A 23,178-nucleotide genomic window follows, 5' to 3' on the forward strand; every position below is an offset into this window, starting at 1 on the left:
TGCATTTATTTCATACACATAGTTAACTAAGTAAAAAATGTCAAGTTTAACGATAAAATTGAGATTGGATCAGCATTGGTAAATTAATACCTTTTAGTAAATCAAGCCTTGGCGTGTCAACCCTGCCCAAACCTTTGGGAAGGTTAATAACCCAGCCCTTGCAGAAGTCTTGGCTGGCCAGCCCTTGCTGAAGTCTTGGCTAGCCAGCCCTTACTCAAGTCTTGGCCAAAGATAGTAAATAAACTTGGTTTGCCTGTCTATGTTCAAGCCTTGGCCAAGACTAATGAACCAAGTCTATTATTAATTCAGATTTATATTTTTTGGTGCTAAGGTAGTCCGAGTCTTATTCCGGTTTGAGTAGGATTCGTATTGTAAATTACTTCTGAGCCATATTCCTAGAAAAATTATCTAGCTTACGTCTCTTCTAATTGCGCCCACTTAAAAGACCCGCTACTACCACCCACGTACAAGTTTTCTAACATTTCATCTCGCCGTTTTTACTTATCTGTCCGTAAGGGACGTAAGTTTATTTTATTGAGTATTGGCTAAACTAAAATTTATTACTAATTTCCTATTCAGATAGTTTGCATATTCAAAAATTATACACGTGTTTTAGAACAGTTGCATGTGTACAAAGTTATTAAAATTATAGTAGTTCAGTAGTTGTCATAATATGGATTTGTTCAACTAATACCTATACTAGAATTCTTAGAAATAAAACACTAATATTTATAATTATTGTAGCTGTAGGTATGATTGATTCAAAATATAAGGGAAAGTGTAGTACCGAAAATCAAAATTTACATATATGTATTTTTTTTTAAAGACATGTATTAAAATCTAATGGAATTGAAAACCCGAATGTTTTCTTTACAGACATTACACGGAGCCTCTTGGAATAGCTTCAAGTTAAGCTCATTTATAAAGATTAAAAAATTGAAAAATTGACGCCGCCTGATTCCCGCACACCGGCGTTCAAAATGGTTAAGACAGGCTTCAAGTGTAATTTTTAATGATTCCAGTCAAACGAGACTTCTTTTTCCCAAATATATAATGTATTTATCTACTCCGCAAAGAGAAAAATTTATTAAAAAATCGCGTTTTGATCAGTAGAAATCGGAGTCCTTATTTTTAATTTGAAACAATCGAATGTTGCCTTTGGATATTGTATTGTAAATACGTTATTGTTTTTACGTATACAATTGAACATTCGAGTTAATTCAGGTGAATAGCCTGACATATTATTGAAAAATAAAATTGACATCATGAAATATTATTTTCATAAATTTTCACACATGTTTTTAATATCATTTCAAAGAATCCTTCCAATTCTATAATTTTCAATCATAAAATTATTTAATTTCTAATTTTATTATTATACTCCAAGAAAATAAGACATTTGATTACTTAAATTCTCAAACATTAGTTTCTCCACGTTTGTAACGCCTAAAAATATTCATGCTACGAAAAAAATTTTGGTATAGGTGTTAATAGAATCACCTAATTAGTCCGTCCGTCCGTCTGTGGACACGATAACTCAAAAACGAAAAGAGATATCAAGATGAAATTTTTATAGCGTACTCAGGACCTAAAAACTGAGGTCAAGTTCGTAAATGAGCAATATGGGTCAATCGGGTCTTGGGTCCGTAGGACCCATCTTGTAAACCGTTAGAGATAGAGCAAAAGTTTAAATGTAAAAAATGTTCTTTATAAAAAAATAAACAACTTTTTTTGAAATTTTTTTTTGTAAACATCACTGTTTACCCACCAGGGCGCTTATTAGGTGCAAATTTTATAGTATGCATTAATATATCAATGTGTGTGTGTGTAGTGTATGGGAATATCAGTGTGTGTGTAGCTATTTAAAAGTGGATATCTTTTTTTATTAACGTGACGTCAAAAAACAAACGATTGCGTCATCAACACTGTCTATACATGGTATTTCAACAATTAACTCAGTCAATTGTTTGTTTTCACTTGTTTTATACTAGTATGTTAAATATCAGGCCTATAAAACTTGTTGAGGATTTTAGTGGAATTTCGTGGTAAAATGATTATACTTGCACGAAATATTTGTATAATATATCGCGAAAATCAATACACAAACGGGTCCCAAAAATTATTTTTATAAATTAAAAATCCACAACTTTATGCTGCTCGTTTCAAAATTTAAAGAAATTAAACTAATAACCAATAATCAATTGCCAATTTGCTTGGACTATTACCTAAAAGTCGTAATTATATTCATCACAGATGACAAACACCAAATCTAAATTACCAACTTACTAAGTGAATTTCATATTTTATCGAAATATTTTTGTCGACGAAAAATTAAAAATTAGGAAAAAAATTTTCAAACGAGGGTACAAAACGAGTACAATGCTAATGACAATACAATATTTTAGCACCGCTACTTGATATTATGACGAAATTGAAGATCCAAATTGCAAATTTTTACTCAAGTCAGTTTTTAAAATTTTATCAAATTCTCATCAGTGACCACAAAATACTCAAAAAGGATACATCATACGGTCAAGAATTCACATTTTCCGAAAATTCCGAAACGTTTTTTCAAAAATTTTCTCTTTTTTAAGTTAAAAGTTAAGTTAAAATCGTTATTAGCATGCTAGAAAATAAATATAAAACTCTGAAAATTTTGACATTTTTTCGAAAGTGTTCACGATTTTCCACATTTTTTCACAGATTTTCTCTTTTAATAAATATCATAAGATAAGATATTCCTATGCAGTTTTCATACATTGAACCAATGTTAGCGACCTAACTCTAATACAAAGATTAATGTTATATTTATCTTCTAAAATCTAGGACGATAGATTTTTCACTAAAAAGCATGTCAGTTATAGTGTAATTAAATTAAAATTATTTTATTATTTTTAGTACATAAATAATATAATTATTTAAATAATAATATTTGTTTTACAAGTCACTAAACTTATAAAAGCATACACACACAAAAAATATTTATTAATTTTATATTTAAACTAAAAAATCTAAATATTTAAAAATGAATATTCAAATAGATTTTATTAAAATTTTTAATTTAATGTATGTTTTAAATAAAAAATAAAAAACTTTTTAATGTTTATTAATTAACGTTTAAAATTTAAATGATTTTTGATAATTAATTTTTATTAAAATTTTTCTCTATTTTTATATCATGTATATACAGGGTGTTCTGTTATTAACTGCAGAACGCGTCACTCTCGTGATAAGCTGATCATGACGAATGAAAAAGCTCTTCACCAAATTTCGATCTAAGGCCTAATTTGCGAGATATGGCTATGATACAAATCAAAAACAAAATGGGAGAAATCAAAAATCTAACCATTCACAATGTCAGTAAACCTGGTAGGCATACACTATCTTATATGGAAGGGACAATTAAAAACTATAAAATTTAATTGGACAATAAAAATCCAATACATTAGCAATTTCTTATCTTTATTTATCGCATTTAATTATTTACTTGTCTCACTGGTTGTTCGATTACTATTTATTTGTCACTATTTCCGAGAATATGAAAATAATTTGTTAAGACAAACCTCTCATAAATAAAAATCCTAAAAATCTTTGAACATACTCTATAAGGTTCCTGGTGCTTTTTGCTTTAATTTTTAGGTACTATATATCTGATATACATTTTTTTTCTTCAGAATTTGATTCGATATAAAACTTATTAAAACTTCCATTTATAATTAAATTCTCTAAATTAAGTAATTTAAATTTTTTGCCAACAATTTTCTAGTTATTACCATAATTAATAAATTATGACAATAAATTTATAAACACGAACTTACCCATAAAATAAACCCATAAAATAAATTATAATTTGCATTCGTTTTAAACTATTAAAAATTACACATTATTAATTATATCGTTATTCTATTAATATTGATTAAACTATAAAAAAAAATATGATCATTAATAATTAGAACGCTTTATGTACCATAACTAATTAGCTAATATAAGTATTAAAACAGGAGCTGCGTTAGCTAAGTCAGATATTGAAAAAGTAACACATTTCTTTTAAAATCAAATATTGCATTTTAAGTTTTCCAAGGATTTTTATTTCGAAAACTAAGCGTTTAGAGAAAAAAAACCACAAAAGTATTTTTTTTTGCTTAAAACTGATCAAAAAATACAAAATTATTTTTTATTTGAAAAAATTCAAAATTGTTTACTTTGCGCGTGTAATTTTGTACTTTGAACCGTGCTTTTTAAGAAAAGCATGGTAAAAAAAAGTGGTAAAATAAAGTTGGTGGTCTCAAAAATCCTGGTTTTGATTATAGTGAGTTTAAATGAAACTTTATCACCGATCAGGAAAGAAAACCGTTTAACCAATTAATGTTATTTTCTAGTAAATTGAAGAAAGCAATAACTGAACAAGTCATTAAACATGGTCAATTAATAATTAAAAATGCGATTAAATAAAAATTAAATTGAAATGAAAACACATCAAATGTTTAGTATTAACTTTACTTATTAAAGAAGAAGTTTATTTGAATCATACATTGATTGCGTGCGATTATGAAATTTAATTGGTTTACTTGAGATTTCATAGACACGATGAGACTTAATAAAACTATGTACCCAAGTACCTAATGCTAGCGAAAGTATTTAAACTAAACATGAAATAATGTAAGCTATAAACTCTTAATATTATTACGATTCAACAATTCAAAAAATATATATTTAATAAAAAAAATGTATCCAACACGATTTTAATTTTCTTAATTATATTAATATTTGTAAGACCGGTTTTTATACTTGTACATCTGCCATTAAACATACAGGGTGTTGGAGAATTAATTATGGTTTAACGTTTCACTGTAAGTTCTGCCTAATAAAATCAAAGTTTATGTTTTTGAATTCACAGCTTTTAACGATGGTAAACGTGAATGCAGGTCCGTAACTAAGGCGTGGCAAAGGAGGCACCTGCCACCGGCGCAACAGAAATAGAGGAGCAAAACAAATAGTATGTTTTATCCGTAAAACAAAAAGTTGTAAAGAATCATGTAAAAGGCGCTTATTAATTTACAATATTATAAATATCATAATTTGGTGATAGACGAAAATTAAATTTTTTGAATTCTGAATACGTCATAAATGTCATATAGGAATTTATTTTGAAACTCACTAATTTTGGGACATTTTTTTCAGCTGTGTTGCCAGTTTTTCGCTAGCTATCACTTATGTGCTTAATTCCAGAAGCAGGAGTCCACATTCTTGAAACCTATTAGAGCTAGGTTAATTCTGATACTTGGTTTATCAAAATAGGATTAAATAAATTTGAACCGATCTTACTGAAAGTTTTTTTGAAACCCACTAATTTGGGGCCATTCTTTTCAACTGCGATGCCAATTTTTCGCTAGCTATCACTTATGTGTTTAATTCTGGGATTAGGATTCCAAATTCTTGAAACCTATTAGAGCTAAGTTAACTTTGATCTTAAATTTGAAAAGTATGACCCAAATTTAGTAGGATTACATACTTGGTTTATCAAAAACTCCAAAATTGCCAGTATCTTCTTTTTTCTTGGTTTAAGTACAAGGTATGAAATGTATGGCGTTTACTACAATGCTTGTATGGTATATAGACAGATAGATACAGCATCTATGTGAGTATAAGTATTATTACAGTATTGAATAGGGCTACCCACCAGAAGTATTGCGAGTATCGTCAACCAGTATGGAAAATGAAACTGACGGCCATACTGCATTGACTGACTCATCCGCCATAATTATTGCTAATGTAACTATTCTCTCAATACAGTATACAGTATGGCGTTATCATCGATACTGACATAATGATATTCAATTTATGGTATTTGAATTTATTTACCGAACACTCTGTTAAATTTTTGTATGTGTATATTATTTTATATAGACAATACTAATTACATCAAACATATGTTTGATGATGGCTACTACTGAACTGAAGTGCACAAAATTCTCCTCCCCCTCTGATCTTTTTGATATTAAACACAATATAGTACAGAGTGTGATTTTGATTATTAGTACTCTTTTTCTATAGATATTCAATCCAGAAATATTAGTACAATATTTGGGCAATTCCATTAGATCTGGGCAAAATTTATGTGCATATTATTTCTCTAGCCTGTTATTTCCTATTCACGCGATATCTTCCTTATTCCTTTATCAAATTTCATGATTTATCCCTCTTTTTAAAGCTTATCGAGCACGGTCTAAAAATGTACCGCTAAGGAAAAAACAGGTTAAAGATATAATATTTATAATAATTTTCTTCATTATGTAATTTGTATATCGCGGCAGGTTACGACAGAGAGTGAGTTCCCCTGTGTCCTTGTCATAATCATATGTACCTACATATACATATACTTATGACATATATATGAATTAGTAAGTATATGTATATGTTTTAGTAAGTATAAGTATATGTATTAGAAAAGGACACAGGGGAACTTACTGACAGTCTTCTCTCTTGCTCCGCATATCGCATCCACTTACAGGCTAGCGTTCTCTATCTTCATATCTCTATGATTACCTCTTTATAACAAATTTTAAACCAACCTAACATCAATATAACAAACGAATATTTTCTTGTTCCCTTCCGATTTGTTATATCGGGGTTGAGCTGTATTTATTTGCGAGCATTGAAAACAGGCAAAAAAAGTATCTAATTTTGGAACAAATAATTTTTTATTAAGAAAAATAGAATAAGATAATTTTAAGCCTCAGTTTTTAAAACTGCAATCCACTACCGAAGAAAAACTATAGAAGAGGAGGATGTTTTATACGAGACTTATTCTTTTCATAACATTTTTAACGAATACAGATTTTAAAGACTGTCTCTTCTGATTTCCTCTAATTTCTTCCATTCAAGTTATTCCCACTTAAACAACAGATATCAGCCGACGTAATCCTTAAATTTGATCCAATATGCCTTTTGATACGTCACACATTTTGTAAATAAATTCAAAGTATTTCGACGTTGAATTTATAATATATAAAAGATAATATTAAGATATCAAGAATGTTTTTTTTTTGTTGGTACTGTGTTGGTATCTTAACATTTTATTATTTTTAGATTATTATTAAATCAAAAAATATTTTGTATTCAAATTAGCTTTAAGCGGTCAGCAACTGTTCATTTTTTTATGATTTTTTATACTTCTGTATTATATGATTGTCGTTAAAAAATGTAATATTAACTGGAGACACGTAGAGGAGATTGGGGCAAATGACGCGCCACCAATTCCCAAGGAAAATGTATATTTTTTCAATATCGTTATAATGGTTATGTCATTTTTTTTAAATAGGGAGGATTTTTCGTAAGGGATTGTATTACACCAAACAGTTGGTACAAAATATTAATTGTTGTTTTATGTCGCATCAACAATTAGTAACCTAAAATCATTCAAGATCCGCGCTTTACGCAATATAAATTAAAATTAACGTATTCCCTATTTAACCCATCCAAAACGAAAGTGTTACCAAAAAACTGAAAAAATTTGGGATACCGTTTTACCGTTTGGGATAAATTAATTTTTGAATACATCCTTTTTTACATGGTAGGATATGAAGACGTCGTAATAAAAGTTGATTTTTTAATCAATAAGTGCTTTTAAACATGTTACCATTAAACAAAATATTACATAAAAAACTTTTATCATTATTCCTTAACTTAACTTTTATAATTATACCAAAATTAAGAACTGTGTATAAAAATTAAAAACTTTTCTTCGTTAAAACACTGACTTTGATAGTTAATTTCTCATAAACCGTACAGAGACTCGATGTGAATTTTTCACAAAAGACAATTAATTGATAAATGAAATTTCAAAGTTTTGGTATCATTTTAATTTTTACAGTATCGAAATACCTAAAGAGTTGAAATAAAAAGGATAACAAAAATTTAAAATTTTATTTTTCAATTAAGGTAGTACCAGCATGAAATCACTTTTCGACAGATTTGGCCGAATTTTTTTTCTCGGGTTCATAATAGCTTTATTTATGAATTCCTAAAATTTCATAATTTTTGACCGTTTAGATCGCGAGATATTTAAAGACAAAGTTCGCGATTTTGAGGGTCATGTCCCATTTAAAGCATGTAAAATGTCCGGTCTATCCAACTATTTTTTATGATATTATTATATATTGAAGAAAAAGTAGAAAAAAATGTTTATACAATAAAATTCTAAAAAAAAAATTTAGAAATTAATTTTCACTTTCGAGATATTAATTTTGACGTAAATTGATCGAAATTGGGACGTTGGCATAATTATTTCCCATTTTAAACGGTCAAAATTTCTGAAACTTTGGGAATTAATAGTAAGCATTATTAAATTCTTAAATTTAATTTTTCGTTAAATTCTGTCGAAAAAAAAAGTGTACCATTGCTTTAACATAGAAACTGCAAATACCATGCTGGAACATCGTTAATCACCCTTCTATAGGACTTTTGTAAAAATTCATATCCATTCTTTGTACGCGATTTATGAGAAATGTGCCTTTTTTTTTGGTAAAAACACTGACTTTGATAGTTAATTTCTCATAAACCGTACAAAGAATCTATATGAATTTTTCAAAAAGACGTATAAAAGGATGATTATCCATAAACAACGTAACCCGATCAAGAGAGGAATAGGATTAGTTCAAAAGCTACGCTGAGCTTGGTACAAAAAATGTTTTCTTCACATTGTAATTAAAATGTATTATTAAATTGTTAAACCTTCTTCCATCTTTATAATGAAAAAATCCTCTCTTTGAAACGTTCCTCCTTCATTACCACACGATTTTGTTTCGAAGGTGTTCTACCCACAACAAAGTAGTAAGCGGAATTAAAATAAATAAAAAAATATTAGAATTAATTTCTATAATATTTCATCAACCAATCATCAGTTCTTGTGGTTTATTATTATTAACATTTCTAAATAATTGTATGCATTTGAATTTCTCTTTAGAAATTTTTGCATTAATAAATTATTGTTATTAATTTTTTTTTTAAAATTAACATTACACATTCAAATCGATGTATGTGAAATTAGATTGCTAACAAGATTGATGCAAAGAGAACATCGGTATATTTGATTGCTTGTAAATCATCTTGGCTGAACTTAAAAATTGTTTTGCTTTTACTTATTTGTCAGCCAATAATAATACTTTCGATGTCTAACTGTTTGCGGAATAAACTCTTCATTGCATTTAGCCTTTAGTTAGCCTTAATTATACAGAGTTATCCAATAAGAACCGGAACGATTCAATTTCTCAGAATAAAGGCATACAAAAGCAATTTTGGATTTCTAAACACAAATTTAATGATGACTCTAATCTGAAACCTCTTTTTGGGTAAACATACTTGCATCAACATGACCTTAAAAAGTACACGGTAAGAAATGTATGGGGTTTATTACAATGCTGGTATGGTATAGCGATAGATACTCAAAAAGTATCTCATAATACTCTATATAATATTTCCGTAAGATCCATAACTATGGCGTTATTTACAATACTGTGTGGCATAAAAACTTGGGCGCTACTTACATTAGTAAATAGTAAGTTCAACTTGACAGTATAGTCTTGACTGCCATATTACATACATTGCGGCAGATTACAGATGCGGCAATACTACTTGTTTTCCCTGCTATGACTTTTGGGACGTTTATCAGAAAGTATTATTGAACTACGATCCTATTCAGTATAGGTGAAAACGCTATGTTTGTTGTCACACTGCTCGTCGCTCTATTGTTATCCTATTTTGTCATTTTAACAAATATTGTTGGTATGCCATTAGTAGTATGGGTCTGACCCATACTGACATCGACTCATTCGTCCTAGCAGTTGCTCATGGACCAATACATTTAATGGTAAAATTATGTTTAAAATTTTATAGCAAATCAAAATCATCGAAACCATACCGTATTGCGTTCACGTCTATACTTACATAGTGATATCGACAAAAAATTTCTTATTATGTAAGTTTGAAAGCCATATCACCATAATAATAATAACTTTTATCACCTCAATTTATCGTATTTCAACTAAATTTCAACTAAATCGCAGTTATTATTTCAAGGGGTACTTCAAAATATACAGAAATATGACAAAAATATTTGAGTTATAATAATTTGCCCTAAACGTAAAATTTTGCGCTATTTCAAAATTTGGCGTTAAACTACTTGTTTTCATTCGAAAAAAACCAGTGTTTATTTAAATCGAAGTTATCAGTAAGCTTGTAAACCCATATCACGAAGAGCCCCGTATCGTACAATAAACCATCGCAGAACACTGAGCTGTCGATCTTGTTTTAATATAGATATCTATGAGAATATAATACTTAAATGTTATTATTCTCAATCAATACCTATTTTTTGCTATTATATGTGGATGTCGATATATGTAATTAAGTATTAATTAATTATTTTATTTATGGAGTAAATTATTTGTAGTGTGTTTGTTTCTTTAAGACAAAAAAACTTTTATGCATAATATTATTATTTATAGCAATTCTATTTCCTGTCTATGTGATCTGATTTTCTATTTAAAAACTATACAAAGCATGTTACAAGAGCTTATCATTATGTTTTATAAATTATTATCAGAAATATCGTTGACTAATTTCTTGTGCAATCAAAAATTTTATAGATATTAACCTCACCGAAGTTGGAACTCGGTCAAATTTAATTTTGCGAGTTTTTGGCATCCTAATCAAAAATCTCAAGTAGACAATTCAAACGTATTTAGCCATGGACGGTAGAATACACAGTGTAAAAGTATCCATGAATGTAAATTTTTTTTGGGAGCGTCCGTAAAGTACGTGGCTTAATTCTTGCCACTTTGGAAACCTTCCTCTCTCCATAGAGCCTATCATAGCCTTTACTATGATCCCTCCCACTCGGATGGAACGCAGTTTTCTTATTATCAAGTCAAGAAGACATTAAATATCTATATACTGTAAATACTTTAAAATTAAATATCTATATACTGCAACTAAAACATTCTGTACCCTCATGGAACATGCTGTAACCTCATGAAAGGTACAGTATAAGGCTCATACTCGGTACTGTTAAGGCTCATATTTCACGGGAACATCGTAAATATTAAATAAAAAACTGGCAGAACTTACCATACATCGTTAAATCTTTCTTTCGAAGTGTTATATAAAATAATATTTGTTTTGTACGCAGACAACCTTTGTAAAACAATTGAAGCATACTTTGTTTGAATGTATTTACACTCGCCATTAAACAGTTCGTGATACATTTTAAAATAAATCTTTTCAAGTTATTTTTAAAAGTGTTGAAAAGTTGTGGGTAATTGAATATTGTTTGTATTTATAAGTATTTTGTATTTGTTTTATATTTATATATTTTTTAAAATTAATATTAATATCCAAAAATAATTATTGGTTGACAAGGCCAATAGATAGGTACCTTACAAGTTACAACGTCTATTAAATAGAAATATGTCAATTTTTATTTTATTTGTCATTTTGACATATTTCAAAACAATTGTAAAGTAATTATTATACATTTGTTTTATCATTAAATAATTTTTGTCATTAAATTCAAACATAGTCTACAAAACTTATGACAATTAGAGGTCAAATTGAAGTGTTTTTTTTATATAAACAAACTAAAACTGAAGTTTTATTCACTATTTCAGAGACACTCTCAAAATAAACAAAATATTTTTATACTCTGTATATATGTAATATATATCAAGGTATACTAACTTTAGTCCCAAGTTTGTAACGCTTAAAAATATTGATGCTACGAACAAAGTTTTGGTATAGGTGTTCATAAAATCACTTAGAGTTCATATCCGATTTTCTGTCTGTCAACATGATAACTCAAAAACGAAAAGAGATATCAAGTTGCAATTTTTATAGCGTGCTCACGACGTAAAAAATTCGTAAATAAGCAACATAGGTCAATTGTGTCTTGGTTCCGTAGGACCTTTCTTGTAAACCGTTAGAGATAGAGCAAAAGTTTAAATGTAAAAAATGTTCCTTATAAAAAAATAAACAACTCTGGTTTGAAATATGTTTTCGTAAACGTCACTGTTTACCCGTGCGGGCGTAAATTAGGACAAAATTTTGGTGTCCATTTTCTACAAAACTATAAAAGTAGGGTGTTGAAATAGTTGCAGGTAGCTTCAGCTAGTGGTCTTATGAAATATTCTTGAAAAACGAAAAAAAATTATAAAAAATACTCTCGAAAATTTTCGAAAACCAAATAAATGCACAGTAAAATATGCAATCATAATGTAGTCCTTTTCGCTGCCATAATTGTGTTGGTTTTTTTAAGCTCTTCTAATTTATAAAAAAAAATAATGCAAACACAGTTTTCACTTGTTATATTGTGTATTCCGTCTATTCCAGCCAAAAGTATTCATCATCTCAAATCTGTAAAGACACAAGCCTGACTTTCTGACAGGTTTCAGTAAAATCTCTGCATCTTGGATATAGGATTTTCTATATCCATGCTCTGCATAATCCAAAATGTGTAAGTTTTCTATTAATGTTACCAAGTTATTGTTTGTAAAGTCAGTTTGCATGTATAATAAGAATTGTACCGATTGCTTACACTTTCGAAAGGCAGAATTGAGCAACAAATTCATTCACAAAACCCCAATTCGGGGGGAATAGTCGCAATTACTAGAAAATTAAATACAGTTTGAGGATATCTGACTACGATTGCTAAGTGAATTTTACTGAAATTTTACTTTTCTATATTCTCGGAATAAAACAGTCAATACAATAAGCAAAATTTTTAAGAAACATTTTTTCTACCCAGATCTTTTTATATCATTCCTTAGTGGTATTATTCATAATGGCGTATATTAGTATTTTCCACATTTGGATACAATGCTTACTTTTTGAGTATTTATACATTTGAGATCAATAACTAGAAAAGGCACCGCCACCTACGCCATCACATAATTTATTTTTATATACACTTAAAAAATGTATACAGAAAATTTAAGGCACACGATATGTGTGGGGTCTACTTAAAGTAGAAGTACAATAAATTTTTATTAATAAGAAAATGGTTTTTTCTTTTTAAATAAAAACAAATTTTTCACTGAAATTTATTCATAAATCATCGTTGATGAAAAATATTAGTATCTCGTTAGAAAAATAATGAGATTTTTTTTCCAAGTAGTACTTATTAATAGAAAAATTAGTTGTGTTAACATTTTTGTCACTTTTTCTTGGTATACATTTAGAAAAATGTACCGGAAGCGTTTTTTAGCACATAAAAAATTGCAAAAGTTTATTTAGTTTCTCGCCAATATTTCATAAAATGCAATTTAAGAAAAAAAATTCTTAAAGAGGAAAAAATAAAAAATAAAAAACTCCCATTCACGGAAGTTTATCTCCATTATTTATAATTTTAATTTAACGCTAAAAATAGGTCTTTTTGCGTCATTTTGCGGCAGTGATCGTGAAATTTATCACGGTGTCAAACTCAAAGTTTGAGTTTGTTCCCATTTAATTACCAAGGTTAATGAATAATAACCTTTATTCGAAAAAACAAACGGTAAAATCGCCAGTGGGGGGACAAAAATCAAAGGCAAACAAAAAATTGTACTCTGAATTCGAATACCTAAACGATGTGTATTCGAAAAGAGCGTAAAAAGCGTTAAGTTAATTTATCATATACAAGTGACCAATTTGGCAGACACGAACAGTGCCGTGATTTCATTGTTTTTGCGTACTTTATTACCGCTTTGGGGCCTTAACAGCTTTAAAAATTAAACAATTGTAATTTGTTTTTAAACAGTTTTAATAAATTCATAAAAATTTAAATTGGATTAGTCGATCGTTTAGTATCAATATAGGCATTCAATTTCTTTTTACTTTATTAAAAAATAAAAGAAAAATAACGACCTACATCAATCAAGTTCTTCGCTATGAATTTCCTTAGGACGGAGCTTGACAGTTCCTGACTGCATGTTGACTTGTGAGTCGGAAGGATTTTGTTGGTTGATTATCTGTTCTTGAGAGCTGATTTTTTCTGCTGGACAAACACATTTCTCACGTTTTTCTTTCATAAGTGGTAATTTTTGTCGTAAATATAGTAGTGATGGCTGATGTAGGCTTTCTTGAAATATTCGATTGGATAGGTAAATCTGCGATGGTTGAGAATACCTTAAGTTGGTTTGGTGGTAGCCCTGATGAAGAGCTCTTGATCCGAGATTTTGTCCTGGTAATTGCTGGCCTTGTCCCGAAACGTTTGCAGGTGATGGGTAGATTTCTCCACAAGAACATTCCTGAGATTGAATCTCGTCTCTTTGAGGTATTGGAATAGATGGATTGGTCTGAGGTGGTGGGTAGGGCTGTGTATTGGTTTGTAGGTTCAATGGTGGTGCTTGAGGTTGATTGTTGCCTCCTTGAGGAATTGGATTAGATGGAAAAGCCTGAGGAGCAGGATAAGGATGTGTATTGGATTGTAAGTTCGTTAGTTCTTGCTGAACTTGTATCTCATCTCTTTGAGGTATTGGAATAGATAGATGTGTCTGAGGTGGTGAAAAATGCTGCGTATTTGTTTGAATATTCGTCGGTGGTCTCTGATGTGGATTGTTACTTTCTTGAGGTATTGGAACAGATGGATAGGTCTGATGTGCCGGATAAGGCTGTATGTTGGATTGTAAATTCGCTGGTTCTGGCTGAGGTTGAATCTCGCCTCCTTGAGGTATTGAATTAGATGAATACGACTGATGTGGCAGATAAGACTGTGTATTGGTTTGTAAGTTCGGTGGTGATTGCTGATATAGATTGTTGCCTCCTTGTGCCATTGGGTATCCTTGAAGTTGATTGATGTCCCCTTGAGGTATCGCATAAGATGGATATGTCTGTGGTTGCTGATAAGATTGTGTATGGGTTTGTAAGTTTGGTGGTGGTCTCTGATATTGATTGTTACTTCCTTGAAGTATTGGGTATCCTTGAGGTTGATTTTTGTTTCCTTGAGGTATTGGATAAGATGAGTATGTCTGAGGTGGCGAGTAAGGTTGTGTATTGGTTTGGAAGTTTGGTGGTGGTGGTTGATATTGATTGTTCTCTTCTTGAAGTATTGGCTGTCCTTGAAGTTGATTGTTGCCTCCTTGAGATATTGGATAAGATGGATATATTTGAGGTGGTGATTGAGGGTGTATATTGGCTTGTAAGTTCGGTGGTGGTGACTTATATTGATTGTTGACTCCTTGAGGTATTGGGTATCCTTGAGATTGATTGTTGCTTCCTTGAGGTATTGGGTGAGAGGGATATGCTTGAGGTGGCGGGTTAGGTTGTGTATTGGTTTGTAAGTTAGGTGGTGGTTGCTGGTATTGATTGTTATTTCCTTGAGGTATTGCGTATCCTTGAGGTCGATTGTTGTTTCCTTGAGCTATTGGATAAGATGGATATGTCTGAAGTGGCAAGTAAGTTTGTGTATTGGTTTGTAAGCTAGTTGGTGCTTGCTGGTAATGAAGGTTGCTACCTTGAGGTATTGGGTATCCTTGAGGTTGATTGCCTGCTTGAGGTATTGGATAAGATGGATATGCCTGGGATTGCGGGTAAGGCTTTGCATGGGTTTGTAAGTTCGGTGATTGTGGCTGATATTGATTATTGCCTCCTTGAGATATTTCATTAGATGGATATGTCTGAGATGGTTGGTAAATTGATGGTGACCATAAATTGTTCGGTGGTCGGGATCCAATCTGTTGTTGCGGATATAAATTGGGATTCTTTTGTGGAATGTAATAAGGATAACTTAAGTGATATCCCGGAATGCCTGAGAAGTGTCCGTGATATGGAGCACCTGTTGCCTGGTTTATATTGACCTTATTTGCTATATTCACGTTGTTTTTATCCGCTCCGTTTATGCTTATTTGATTTGAAACATTCGAATCACCAGCGTTGACTTTGCAAAACCATGCAAAACCATAAATAACGACCTAAATTAGATAAAAATAATATTTATTGATGCTAGAGTTTCGATCACCCAACAACAAATTATGAACTTTTGACATTAGTTGCTACTATTGTTTTGAAAGTATATTAAATTTGCTCCGTATGTCTAAGTTTTTGGAGTATGATGCTTGAAAAATTTACATGGTATTCATAAATGTTAAAAATTTGAGTTTTGCTTATGTTAAACCGAGATAGAACAAAAATTTAAATGAAAAAAATGTTTCTTATAATAATATAACAAACTTTTGTTTGAAACAATTTTTCGAAAACATCATTGTTTTCTTGCGAGGGGGGTAATTATAGGGGCAAATTAAACAACTTTAGTGCCCATTTTCTTCAAAATTATAAAAGTACAAATATATAAAAGTACAATTACATTTTCTCCAAAAATATAAAAGTAAAAACTAGTCCAAATGGCGGCCGGAAGGCGATGTAAAGCTTTTTTGTTATGTTATTTGGGCCCCTTAGGGGAGTTGAGCAAGCAAAAAAAAGTAGTACTACCTGCTTAAAAGATGAAAAAATATTTTCACGTATTTCGCAGGTAGCACAACTTTTTTTGCTTAATAAACGTAGCTTCAAACACCCCTTAGAGGTTCAAATAATATACCAAAATATTTTAATAGTTAAGATTTTAAGATTTTACTAGCGTAACACATAATTGTGGAAAAAATATCATTTTCTTCGAAAAAAACCAAATTCAAAAACATTTAGAAAATAATATTTTGTTGAAAAGTAAAAAAGATATGTGTTATCTTGTTCGTCAAGATTGTGTTATCTTGTCCGTCACGAAAAATTTATAAATGCTAAAAACGAAATTTTAAATTTCAAAGTTGATCATTATTCGAGTATAGAATAAAGATACGTATAATTACATATAAATATTTTATGTTAAGAAACACCATAGTAGAAACGTTTATGCACTTCTTTACTTAAACAGAAACTAAAACCATATGAATATTTACAATAGAAATATCTTGAGAGTCAATTTTAAATTAAGTGCCAATTTCTTATATTCAAATTTACAAATTGTATTAATTTGTATAACATAAATAAATCAATATTGAGTTAAAGCCAGTTTCAAACTTTTGTGGCTGGTCTATGAACAGAATTTCTTATTAAAAATACTAAATTATCTAGTTAAATTAAAAAAACGATTTTCAAAGTAGACGCTAGATAAAGATTATGGGCCTTTGGTGATAAATTTAGATAGGTTTTTGTGCTTCTAAAACAGGAAACTAATTTTTCCTTATAAGAAATTCTGTTTACTTCACTACGAGAAAAATCACACGAGAATGTGTCTCGTACATGCATAAAAGGGTCCCGTCAAAATCCCGTCCCGTTCTAAAATCAGGAGTGTTGGACCTAAGTCACTTTTCCCTTTAATTTTATTTGGCAATAAATGAATTTAAATGATCTATAATCTGTAATTTTTACGTAATGTAAAAATATTGCTGCATAATTTTTATTTATCTCTCAAAGACCTATGAAACCATAATCTACACGAAGCGCCACGCTTAAAAAATTTGCACCTCAAAACTTTAGTTAAGCCTTTGCCCTCCTCTTATTAATGTATTATATTCGTAATAATTTCCGTTGACAGCCTTTATTGATCGAAACTTTTTTCAGATTTCCATATCGTAATGTAGCTTTGTATTCTGGCTATGTTCATTTGGGGAGAAAAGTTATCTGATACTTTTTATTCTTCTCTGAAAGATCAATTCAACGGCATGCTATTGATAAAAATTGAACTATGAAGGTTTTTGACATGTTTACAGACAGGGACAAGGAGATTAAAAAAAGGTATTGTTATAAATACAATTTTGGGGCTTAAACGAAGTAGGAGTTGAGTAGGTCGATAGAAAAAATTAATAACAGGGGCAATTCAAAGAGCTAATTCAATTCTCTATCTTACTAAGCTATATTCGACCCAAAGACTGAAATTTCCCAACGAAATGGATTCATTATTTTTTTAAATCAGTGAAATGACCAGGAACAAAAAACAATTCCTAATATTTAAATTCAATAATATTTTGTATTCAGATTAAAAGACGCAGGATAGTTTAATAATATTAAAGCTTATTAATAAGAAATTATGAAAGACTATGAAAATAATAATCGCCCAATAAAAAATTACAACCTGTGAAATGAATTTCAATCGAATGATTTTTTCAAAACTTTATTGAAACCACAAAAAAATCAATTAAAAGTTATGAAACTAATGAAACTAATTGTATTATTATTGATATTAAAATAAAAAATATACAAACTTGTTTTAGTTATCGAAATAATCAACTTTTCATATTGCTAAACATTTTTAATTGATCCATATTTCGTTCCAAAAATATTTCTCTTCGTATGTCGTTGGCAGTCCAGTTTTAATGGATAAAAAAAGGACAATATTCATTTCAAAGGATTAATAACGGGTAGTTTCATTCAAAATATTAGCGAATAAAAAGCAAAGTTTGTCAAAGTTTTTTGATTAATTGTCTGTGCAAGAAAGGAATGTGGTGCCCACATTTTTAAATTATTTTTCAAATAATTTTATTTTTTTCAAATAAATAATTTTTTTAAATTAAGGCGTCGTTCATCTTTTTTCAGCCAACTTTGAACGATAAAATAATAATAAAAAGTCCGGTGACCTAATAATTTTTTGTGATTTTTGGAAACTTTGTTAATAAAAAATATGTTTATAAAGTTTTATTGAAATCCCTAGTATTATCCAATCCTTTCATATCTCCTTAAATTTTCTGTCATTGTGCAAATAAATTAATTTTAATAAATTATTTTTCTTACATAAATAATATGTAAAATTTCATGAATTTATTTTTCTTTGATATTTTTATTATAAATATATTATTAATCAGATTTTTATAAAAATAATATTTTATCTTTCAAAAATATATCTTATAACATGAATAATTTATTAAAATTTCAAGTCATTGATTTTAATTTCACAGTTATTAAAAACGTATAACATATGTTAGTTTTCTAATAATAAACAATTTAATTTTTTTAATAGTAAGGATATTATATAAAATTTGCACTTCCGATTTTCCAATTTTTGCCTATTAACCAAACAAAGAATACTCCATCCGATAAAAAAAAACTTTAAGTATCAAACTATCCAAAAATAATAATTTGAATTTAGCAATTCTCAAGAGGATGGTTTTTCTTAGGATCAATGTATTTTTTTTTCAATAAAATAGCAGAATAACGGATATTCTACGTTAAATTTTTTGTAATGAAAAAATACGTTCCGTTTTTGAACCTGACAACGTAACGAATGCGTCGAGTTCTCCTCTTTAAAAAAAAATTCTTTTTTTAAAATAAGTATAATAATAAGTCTGCATGAAGTTTTTTTTTTTCATTAACTTTAAACACAATTGACTATGAATTATTCGTCACACATACTTGACTCCCTATACCAAGGTCTTATAGCTTAGTATGAGGTGGTGGTCACATATCGAAAACTAAGCGTCTAATAAGACTGAAAAAGTAAAAAATTTTAAGCACTCAAATATTTAAGAGAGAGAGAGGCCGCGATGTTTGCGTAGCTTTCATCATCGTTGCGATGTTTGCGTCAAGCTTTCATCAAACTTCCAAATGACATACTATAATTATTTTCTAATTTGTATACGTATCGACATCTATTAATACAAAACAAAACTATTATCAGGCTTATGACCTGTTTCACCTTAAAAATGTTTGTCCCCTTTTCATCCTCTTCAAGTTTTATTTTCGCGACAAAAGTAGCCAGTGTTCATCTATCGAAATTCATCAAAATTGGTTCAGCGGTTTAATATCAGTTAGGGTTACTAAACCTTTTTCGTCCAAGTGAATGTTAACTATTATTAAAATTAAATAATTCGAAATACCCAGTGTTGTACTATAAATTAACTTTAAAAAAAGTGGAATATCCAAAATTAAGTGTACCTATTCGAGCGTTTTTCAGTGGGATGGTGCCGTATTATACTGGATTATCATAATTATGAGTCTATTGATATAAATTACTATATTTGTAGACAAGTAAAAAGCAGAGAATGGGAAAATTTACATCCAATACACGTCCATACGATCACGAAAAAATTTTTCGGAAGATTTTTTTAGCAGTCGCATAACCTTTCAAAATCATTAAATTAACATCCTAGAAGAATCTGAGAACATTTATATTGAGAATTAACAATTTGCATTAATTAAGCAACTAGGTTAAAATAGAGGATACAAATTTGTATGGAAATCCCGTCATTTTTAAAGCTAGGAGCTTGAAACTTTTTTTAGGATTTTGATTAGATGTAAATAAATACAACATTTAAAGTTTGTGAAAATTTTAAAATTTTAAAGGGGAAATAGGAGATTTTGTGTGGTAACGTTGGTAAAAAAAAATAACGGCCAGAAAATAAAAATATAGAAAAAATACAGAGAATTGCACAGTCTTCAAGATGTAGGTGTAAGTACCAGGTACTTATACGATTTGAAAAATTGTTTCACGTATAGAAAGCGTCTTTATCAGCTGGTTACATGGGATGTTTAAAACAAAATTAGGGTTCTGCACCAAAATAATAAAATCGACGTTATTGTGAACAAAAGAAGGATGAGTGACTGCATATGAAGTGAAGGCTTTAACACAACACAACTAGTGTAAAATATGTAAATAAATATCTATTAATTACTTCATCCCTTTCTAATTTCAATAAGGAAAGAAATATCCGAAATGTTCACTCTATCCGTACTATATACAGGCTGGCTCATTTTAAATTATACACCTAAATATCTTTGTAGGTAACCAATCAAAAAATAACATACAAAATTTGCAAAGTTTGACGGGGGACATCATGTTCTGACATCAGATTGAACATATAGTTCTTCGGGTTTCTTTAATAGCCAATTTAGATCCTAAAAGATAAGAGTTAGAATAATACTTTAAACTAGGAAGTTGATCCTCATAAAAAAAGTGCCCGAAAGCTAACGTTTTTCGAAAAAATGTTTTAAATAAAAATTGTTAGTTTTTTTATGAGAATTAACTTTCTAATTTAAAGTGTTATTCTATCTCTTACCGTTTAGGATCTAAATTGGCTATTAAAGAAACCCGAAGAACTCAGCCCAATCTGATATCAGAGTATGATGTTCCCTATCTGCAACTTTTGTTTAAGTAAGCTACTCTGCATTTTTTGATTAGTTACCCACAAAATGATATATTTAGGTGTATAGATTAAAATAACCCACCCTGTATATTTACTGTAAAGTTAGTTTTAGGTGAATGACCATAAAGATGTTCTTCTTTATATCAAGTACACAACAAAGATGTATCACATGAAGTTAGAATCATGTCACTTGCACTTGCATAAAAAATGTTTCGTTTACTTCGTTTTATATTTTAATACTACAAATAACAAGTGAAAATAAACAATTGACTGAGGTAATTGCTGAAATACCATGTATAGGCAGTGTTGATTACTCTGTCGCATTACACATATATACACGTCATACATATATAACTGATATTCCCATATAATACATAATATACAATTTACGCCTAATTTGTACCCTCACGGGTAAACAGTGATGTTTACGAAAAAATGTTTTAACCAAAGGTGTTTAATTTTTTATAAAGAACATTTTTTACATTTAACTAATGTTATATCTCTAACGATTTACAAGATGGGTCTTACGTACCCAAGATCCAATTGAAATATGTTGCTCATTTACGAACTTGTCCTCACGTTTTACGTCCTGAGCACGCTATATTTCAAACTTATATCTCTTTTCGTTTTTGAGTAATCGTGATGACAGACGACAGAAGACAGGCAGACAACCGGAAATGGACTAATTAAGTGATTTTATGAAAACCTAAACCAAAAATTTGTTCCTAGTATCAATATTTTTAAGCGTTACAAACTTGGGACTAAACTTAGTATACCTTGGTATATTTCATATACATGGTATAAAAAGACATTAAATGTTTATATACGGATGAATACCATACGAATCACGATACAATTTTATATTTTATATAAACGTCATTGTTCATAATATAATGACGTCATAAATGTATGTATATACAATATAATAAATAATATTACCATGACTTTATTGCTCTCATTTTCTATTTAAGTTTAAATAATCATAATTTTTTGTTAAATATTTATATTATATGTTTAATATTTTTTTTAAATTTATGTATGTTTATTTTGGCATTTATTGGAAATTTCAAATATATTTATAAGTAGGAACAATTTTTTTAATTGTCCATTTAAACTCAATTTATTTTCCTACACTTTTACATCAATTTAAGAAAATTAACCTAGCTAATGAAAATTAATTTTAAGATTTCTCACTGAATTAATTTCATCATTGAAAATTGAATCAATTTGATTATTAATTCAAGGTCAGCAATTTTAAAACCCTTACTTGCCTTAAAAAGGCTTAAATTTTCAAAAAAATTTTATTAATAGTTTAGGGGGTCTACTTATATATATATATATAGGGCTAAGAGAGGGGGGCGGGCAACAAATTAAACATTTTGACTGAAAATTCGAGATCAGCAACCCTAAAAACTCTCATATATGTAATAAAAAGTTATATAGGGAAAGTAAATTTCGGGTTACTTTAGCATTTCTTTAGCAGCTTTTATTCTACTTGATTTACGTTACGATTTAAAACCACTTCACCCCAATGGCGCAAAAGGTAAAACTAAAAAGTTCCGCTTTAAACCATATAGACTTTTTTAGGATAATTTTCAGAAGCCAATGCAAAAAACTGCAAATCTGCAAAAGGTTCGCTTATCACTATAGAGGTATGCAATTAAAATGTTTCAAAATATACTAAAAAATCCAAAAAAATTGAAATTTAAAAAAATTAATTTTTGTTCGATTTTGTTTGTTTATATTATTTTTTGTGTGTATAAGTACTGTCGTTATTATAAATTCATAAAATAAAACTTAAATAAAATCTTCAAAATATTCTATTTATAAGAAAACAATCATAATATGAGTTTTTATAGTTTACAGGTGAATTGAACAAACTGTCGTTACGTTCTCATGCCATTGGACGGCATTATGACAAATTTTATGTATGCAATGTGGACGGTGGACATAATTAGTAGCAATAAAACTATTTGTAAATATGCACTTGCCAATATAAAGTTATGCAATTGAACTTGAGGTAATCTGGTGTAAATGTCACAAGACATCCAGGCACATGTAAACAGCAGAAAGACAATCA

At 29.3% G+C, this 23,178-nt stretch overlaps 2 protein-coding genes across 2 annotated transcripts in view; both read right to left on the reverse strand.

Annotated features, from left to right (window-relative positions):
* Positions 1–23,178, reverse strand: part of LOC123298736 — a 66,298-nt gene that overhangs the window by 872 nt on the left and 42,248 nt on the right. The window lies entirely within an intron of this gene.
* LOC123297481 (basic salivary proline-rich protein 2-like) lies at positions 13,832–16,919 on the reverse strand. Its single transcript, XM_044879154.1, has 2 exons — positions 16,830–16,919; positions 13,832–15,941 (listed from the first exon to the last, which is right to left on the reverse strand). The coding sequence occupies exons 1-2, from the start codon at positions 16,857–16,859 to the stop codon at positions 13,902–13,904; spliced, it is 2,070 nt and encodes a 689-aa protein (XP_044735089.1). The 5' UTR covers positions 16,860–16,919; the 3' UTR covers positions 13,832–13,901.

This window comes from Chrysoperla carnea, chromosome 4, assembly GCF_905475395.1.
Source record: "Chrysoperla carnea chromosome 4, inChrCarn1.1, whole genome shotgun sequence".
NCBI lineage: Eukaryota > Metazoa > Arthropoda > Insecta > Neuroptera > Chrysopidae > Chrysoperla > Chrysoperla carnea.

What these genes read in the sequence shown, in the direction of transcription:
- LOC123297481 (XM_044879154.1), bottom strand. Translation starts at nt 16,859, where the DNA reads ATGGTGTTTCTTAACATAAAATATTTATAT. An exon ending in TTAACATAAAATATTTATAT is followed by an intron (nt 15,942 to 16,829) that starts GTAATTATACGT and finishes TATCTAATTTAG; the next exon opens with GTCGTTATTTATGGTTTTGC.